Raw genomic sequence first — 7,291 nt, forward strand, 5'->3', positions numbered from 1 at the left:
AAAAAAAAAAAAAAGAAGAGAAAATGACTGATTTCCAAGGGACAATAAAATGACACTTTTACTAGAGAGTGTTTCAGTGAACTACTGAAGAACTAAATGAATACATATTCAAAGTGGGAAGACAACAATATAATGGTATAACAGCAGTAGAAGAAATGACAAGAATAGAAGAAATAAACTAATCAACTATTCTATGAAGACATTTTCTGTAATTACAGAAACCCTAGTAATTCTGTTTTTACAGACAGTAGGGTAAAATTAAGGAGGCTTGTTGGAACAATGGTTAAGAGCTTGGTTGCTAACCAAAAGATTGGTGGTTTGAACCCACCCGACGGCTTCTGAGGAGAAAGACCTTTGCTGTAAGCTTCCATAAACATTACAGCCAAGAAGACTCTACGAGGCAGTTGTACTCTGTCCTATATGGTCACTATGCATCAGAATCAACTCGACAGGAATAGGTTTTGTTTTTTGGGTAAATCGTGTAGTAAAAGACAAACTAACAATTTGTCTTAACATTTTGTCTAAGAATCATTGCCCTTAAATAAACTAGCATCAAAATAACTGGAATTACAAAGTCAAAATCTGGTACATTTGCATTTCACCATGCAGAAAAATGAAACAGGATCCATGCTTCACATCATACACAAAAACAAATTCAAAATGAATGATGGAACTAAATGTACAAATAAAACCATAAAATTCTTAAAAGAAAAAGCAGGGGCAATGCTGTCAGGCCTGTCTTTTAACAAAAGATTATCTAATATATAATAACAAAAGCACAAACAGTAAAAGACAAAATAAATGAATAAGACTTCATAAAAATTAAAAATTTTGTTCATCAGAACACTTTACCAAAAAGTGAAAAGATAAGCTACAAACTAGGAGAGTATCTTCAGAACCCGTATATCCATCAAAAATCTAATGACCTAAATATGTATAAAACTTTGACAACTTAACAACAAAAAGACAAATAACCCAATCATATAAATGCACAAAGTACTTCAACAGACATTTCACCAAAGGGGAGAATTCAAATGGCCACCAAACATATGAAAAGATGCTCAGCATAATGAGCCAACAGAAAGATGTAAATCAAAACCACAATGAAATATCATTTCATCCCCATTAGAATGAATAAGATACAAAAAAAAGTTGGCAAGGATGTTGGGAAATTGGAATCTTTATCAATAGCTGGTAGGAATCCAAAATGGTAAAGCCATGTGGAAAACAGTGTGACGGCTCCTCAAAAATCTAAAAATTGAACTACCACATAACCCAGCAATTCCTAGATATATACCTAAAAGACTTGAAAGCAAAGACTCAAAAAGAGTTGTACACAAATGTTCACTGCATCTCTATTACCAACAGCCAAAAGTGGAAATAAACTAAATGCCCATCAACAGATGAATGGATAAACAAAATGTGGTACATACATGCAACAGAATACCAGTCAGTAGAAATGAAGTCTTGATGCATGCTATAGATTAGATGGAGCTGGAAGACACTATGCTTAGTGAAATAAGTCAATCACAGAGGGACATATATTGTATAAGCTTATATATTTATATAACCTTTATATACAAAGATAAGAAAGAACAAATGTATAGAGAACCAAGTTTATTAGCGGTTACCATGAGCAGAAGGGAGGGTGTATGGAGGAGTTAATGGATGGAAATATCACATTGATTAAGGGTAGGTTTGCACAGTGATTATTGTAATGGATGTCAATAAGTACACCTGTAAAAAGTTGAAGTGGTAAAAGTTGTGATAGATATATTTATAACAATGACAAAAGAAAGAAAGAAAAAGTAGCTGCTGAGGCTGATTATGTTTAACCAAAAACCTCTTAGGATTTTGGTTTCTTGGTTTGGAGGCTTAGGGTCATGGTTTCATGGGAATTCCAGTTTATTGGCCTAATAATAAAGAGCTCTGGTGGCATAGTGCCTAAGGCATTTGACTGCTAACCAGAAGGCTGCAGGTTCAAACCCACCAACCACTCTGTGGAAGGAAGACTGGACAATCTACTGTAAAGATTTACTACCTTGGATTTACCAAAAGCAAAAAAACCCCACCAAACTCATTGCTGTGGAGTCGATCCTGACTCATTAACGACCCCTCCTTGGGTTTCCGAGGCAGTATCTCTATAGAAGTAGATTGCCTAATCTTTCTTTCGAGGTGTGGTTGGTGGGTTTGAACCACCAACTTTCTGGTTAGCAATCAAATGCCTTAAGCACTATGCTACAAGAGCTCCTAAAGGGGATCGATATGAGTCACAATGAACTCGATGACACTGTTTGGTTTTGGTTTGGCCTAATATGCACGGGAGCTCTGGTAGCATAGTGCCTAATGCACTTGACTGCTAATCAGAAGGCTGGCAGTTTAAACCCACCAGCCACTCCTCGGAAGGAAGATGGAGCAATTTACTTCCATAGTGATACTGCCTCAGAAACCCAAGGAGGGTCACTATGAGTCAGGTTCCACTCGACGGCACATAACAACAACAATACATGCAATGCACCTGTTCTACCTCTTAGTTCCATGCGTAGCGCCTGGGATTTTAAAAGCTTCTAAGAAAGCATAATTGGTCTCTATCAACCTGGAGCAAGAGACAAAGGAGAGTCAGGAATAGGAGGAAATAGAATGTGTGACTAATTGCCTCCGTAAACAACTGCCTCCTTTGTCATGACACCAGAAGAACTGGATGGTGCCTACCATTATCGAAAATTGTGATCAAAGATTCCACAGAAGAATCCCAATCAAAAAGGGGGAAAATGCAGAACAGAATTTCAAATTTTCGGAGACTCCAGACTTCTTAGAGTCATCCCTTATTAGACTAATGCTTAAAAATTAGACTTTATTTGTACATTTGGTATAGGACAAAAGGTGAATTCATTTTACACAGGTTTACGGGCTAACAAAGTATCAAGAAACTATAATTACTTAAAACTTTGTTGTTGTTGTTGTTATGTGCCGTCGAGTCGGCCCCGACTCATAGCGACCCCTCCTTGGGTTTCCGAGGCAGTATCACTACGGAAGTAGGATTGCCCAACCTTCCTTCCGAGGAGTGGCTGGTGGGTTTGAACCGCCAGCCTTCTGGTTAGCAGTCAAGTGCCTTAGCCACTATGCTACCAGAGCTCCCACTTAAAACTTTAGATTAAAATAATTATTTCGGAAACTTTGTGAAATGTGGACAGTGATCAGCTGTAAAAGGCCAAATAGAAAGCAGTGGTTTGGGAACCGCAGCAATGTTGAAGTACATGTCAAATATGCGGCGAGGGGTTCTCTAACACCTTAACCAGAGCCCGTGGGTTAGCAGCGGCGCACGGCGCTCTCTCTCGCTCCATAGAACACCTGCTCGGCTTGCACAATCCGCTGTCGGCTCGCGACGCCCCGGCACCCCTTGGGCAGTGTTGGTTCAGCCCAGTGCGGCTAACGCCCGGAAAAGAGCAAATTTCAACAGTGTGGGAAGAGTAAAAGGTCTTCCATCAGCATCCGCTCACCTGCTTCCGGGTGTGCGGTCTCCTAAAAGAGGTTCCTGCTCAGCATCAGTCCCGAAGCTCGCCATAGTTACGGCACTACAGGGAAGCGTGCGGCCAACTCTCGCGACACTTCCAGCTACATTGCAAGAAGCTGTCACATAAGTCTGGAAGTGCGCGTGCGCGCCCGTCGCCCAGTAGTGGGCGGAGCGCCCTGAGGTCAGAGGCGGGGTCACAGGAAGACCTGGCGACTAGCGGCGGGGAGGGGGAAGAGGAACCGGACGGGACCTAAGTCCTGATCAGGGCTCAGTGTCTTAGTCCTTCGTCCTCCCACCTTCCGTCGCGCGAAGAAGATACAAGGATGATTCGGGGGCGTGTCCATATGGCCGCCCCGCCTCGGGCTCGTTCGCCTCTTTTGGTTTAGCTTCTGCTGCCTCTCACGCCTTGGTTCTGGGAGACGCTGTGGCGGCAGCGGGTGGTTCTCCGAGCGAGCGCAAATATCGACAGCCTAGCCGCGGCGGACAGTAAGTTGTTGGCTTAGGCCTCGCTTCCCGCGCTTCTTCGCTCGCCTAGTACGTGCAGGGAGGCAGGGACTGAGGGGGAGCAGGATGGGGTGGCGGACGCAGTGGTCTCGGAGCTCGGAGGGAGGCTGGAGGCGTGAAGCGAAGTTCCGGTCCGGGGCGAGTTGTGGCGGGTCGAGTTGAGGTGGGCGTGCGGGCAGTCGCTTCTCTCTAGGCAAGGTGGAGGTGACCCGGCGCTCTCGCCCTGTTGCTCAGTTAACGACAAAGACACCTTACCCGTGATGCCTTGACAGCGCCGGGGCTGAAGGTGGGGTTTGGCGTCTTTAACCTGCTGTACCCTCGTCCTGCACCCCACCGCGCCGGCTGGGGCCTCAGCCTTGCAGATGCTTGTCAGCAAAGCCTGAGGTAGAAGACATGCACCTGCTTAGCAATGACCAGCTCCTTTCATTAAGGAAGATGACGTTTTTTAAAAATAGGGACTTTTCTCAGGTCTCGTTGTTGTTTCTTTTCTGATACTTCATTATTAGCTTTTTACCCCTGCAAGTAGGCTTTAACTGTTCGTGGCAGTAGTTATGTCGAATAATTACTGTTTTATTAACTTTAGATACATTCTCTTGTGATTTCATTCTATCAAAACTGTCCCATGAAATAGGTAAAGCAGACACATTTCTAGTTTACAGAGAACAAAAGTCCAGAGAAATTAATAACCAGAGTTACTTGATGTGGGAGTGACAGAGTTGGGATTCAAACTCAGTTCTTTTTAATGACTATTTATCATCACTTACTCTATGCCAGGTACTATACTAGGTACACATTGTGTTTGGCATAGTATATCATCAGTCTGATCTGCCTCCTTTATGACCTTCTTGTGTGTTTCAGATGCATTTCACTAGTGAACAGCTAAACTTGAAATCTGTTTCTATTAGGTGAGAATTATCTTCTGTTCTAGATCTAACAGTTTATACTTGGATTCAGTCTTACAAATTCATCTATAACAACTCACAAAAACACATCACATTCCTATGATTCATTCCAAGGAGGTAAATGGGTAGAAAACTTTATTTATTTATTTATTTTTTGCTATAACTTTGCACAAAGCTTTATTGTGTCGTGGTTGTCTTCTTGCTTAACTTCAGGAGTGTAGCACAGTGTATGGCACATAGTGGGCAAAAGAACATTTAACCAGCATAACATCCAGCTGAGTCGTTGCTAGATAAATATATGTTGAATAAGTGCTTATTGAATTACCTCATTTCATCTCTGTAACAATGCTGTGAGATGGGAATTATCTCAAGTTTACAAGGAAATTGAAGTGCAGGGAGATTAAGTAACTTGGCTGCAATCACTAGTAAGCAACTACTAAGCAACAGAACTAGGATCCAAGAAACACAGGTCTCCTGACTTTACTACCAGACTTCCTATGAAAATAATGGTAAGAGGAATCTTTTGCCATATCTCTTAAAAAATATCAAAACAAATGTTTTGATTTTTATATAAATGAAATACCTTGCTCTTACGTATTAGACCATGTATTATTCCTCTTTTATAGGTTAAGGCTAACTGAAGGTCACAGAATTATTGGAGGTATCTAGATCTTCTGACACTTATTTTCTGTTACTGCAAGTGATGACTTTAGACCACAAATGTGCATGGTATAAGTGCATGTAAAACTGGTAAAATCTAAATAAGTTCTATGTGTTATACCAATAAAAAGAAAAGGAAAAACAAAGAAAAAGATTTCTTAGGAACACGCACACACATAAGATCCCCCAAAAATCAACATTTTAAAATTTGATTTTTTAAAAAAGCTCATGGAAGAGAGGAGCTAAGTTTGAAAAGAGAGTCTGCTGAATGTTTTGCACAAGAATATGAGACAACCCACTTGTTAGATGACTTCTCAGAAGATAGTCACTCTATAAAACAAATGAATGAACACCTATTTTCCTGCTTTTCTCTAATCTGAGGTAAAAGAAATTAAATTTGTTGACCTGGGGTAGTAGATTTAATAGTAGATATGTAAAATATCTAAATCTTTCACGGCCATTTATAAAATATCTAAACCTTTCACGGCCATTTATACTTACTATTGAGAAGAAGTGATTTAAAAGTGTTTATAAGAATAAAAAATTAAGTCTGCTTTTCTGTAGGATAAAGTTCTTGGACATCATTTTTTTTTTTTTTCCCCATGTCTTTGTGTGAGATACCAACTCTATGAGGAGTCTCTGGGTAGTGCACATGGTTAAATGCTCGACTACTAACACTAAAAAGCTGGAAATTCAAATCCACTCAGAGGCACCTTGGAAGACAGGCCTGGCAGTCTACTTCCTGAAGATCACAGCCACTGAGAATCCTATTGGGCACTGAAACACATGGGATTGCCATAAATTGGAATTGACTTTATGGCAAATTTTTTGTCTGTTTGTTTTTAAAACGAGGATACAAGTCCAGAAAAAAATTAGAGTTGAATTGTTTAAATGCTTAGGTACCAGAGTGGTAGGAAATAAAAGGAGGAGATGGCATAATAGACATTGAGTGCCATTTTAGCAATAGAGCTCATTTCTAGGAATGACTTGGCACTGTACTAGAGCTTCTATTTTTGTTTCACTTTGTTTTTCCCTTTCACATTGGTTATATAAAAGCTTAAGTGATAGTCATGTTAGTTTGGCTTGATCCATGCTTCAAAAGTGGGTCCTGTTTCTGTAGAAACTCAAACACTGTCAGTCCACATTGATGGGGCAAAGTGGGGCACTTTATGTATGTGGCATGGTTCCAGGTTGGGCCTCTTTTGGGAAACTTGAGTTGTTTATAACAACTTTATGTTTATACTTCGCATGTATTATTTTCTGCCTTTGGTGGCCCTGGCTACCCTGAACTTAGCTAGCCCTGCCTAGAAAGACTTACATGTTTAGAAGGTGTTCTGGTTACCTAGTGCCATTCTGACAAGAATATACCACAAATGGGATGGCTTGATGAACAGGGATTTACTCTCTTTCAGTTCAGGAGGCTAGAAGTCTGAGTTCAAAGCTCTAGGGACTATGTGAAAGCCCTAGACCTGGGGTTTCAGCTCTGCCTCTTGCTCCCGGCCCACTGAAGCTAGAGGCATCTCTTCACTCAGGCAGCTACTGGCTGCTGAGGCTAACAAGCTCAAGATCAACAAATAAAATGGCACAGTCCTGATGTTACCAAACCACACTGCAGGCTATTAATTCAAGTCCATTGAAAGTTCCAAGGTTGGCAGAACATGGTAGGCTGCTGAACAATGACACTGCTACATGCAGGGTTCAAGCGTGCCGT

General features: G+C 41.1%; 1 protein-coding gene across 1 annotated transcript in view; it reads right to left on the reverse strand.

The window, feature by feature from the left end:
• The window catches only part of MFSD8 (major facilitator superfamily domain containing 8), a 102,087-nt gene extending 98,522 nt beyond the window's left edge, over nt 1–3,565 (reverse strand). Inside the window, exon 1 of the mRNA XM_007953838.2 lies at nt 3,501–3,565. Coding sequence (XP_007952029.1) covers nt 3,501–3,565 — 65 coding nt within the window. The remainder of the gene's footprint in view (nt 1–3,500) is intronic.
• Nucleotides 3,566–7,291: the final 3,726 nt, after the last annotated feature.

This window comes from Orycteropus afer, unplaced genomic scaffold (genome assembly GCF_000298275.1).
Source record: "Orycteropus afer afer isolate SDZICR_OR568_19922 unplaced genomic scaffold, OryAfe1.0 scaffold00418, whole genome shotgun sequence".
NCBI lineage: Eukaryota > Metazoa > Chordata > Mammalia > Tubulidentata > Orycteropodidae > Orycteropus > Orycteropus afer.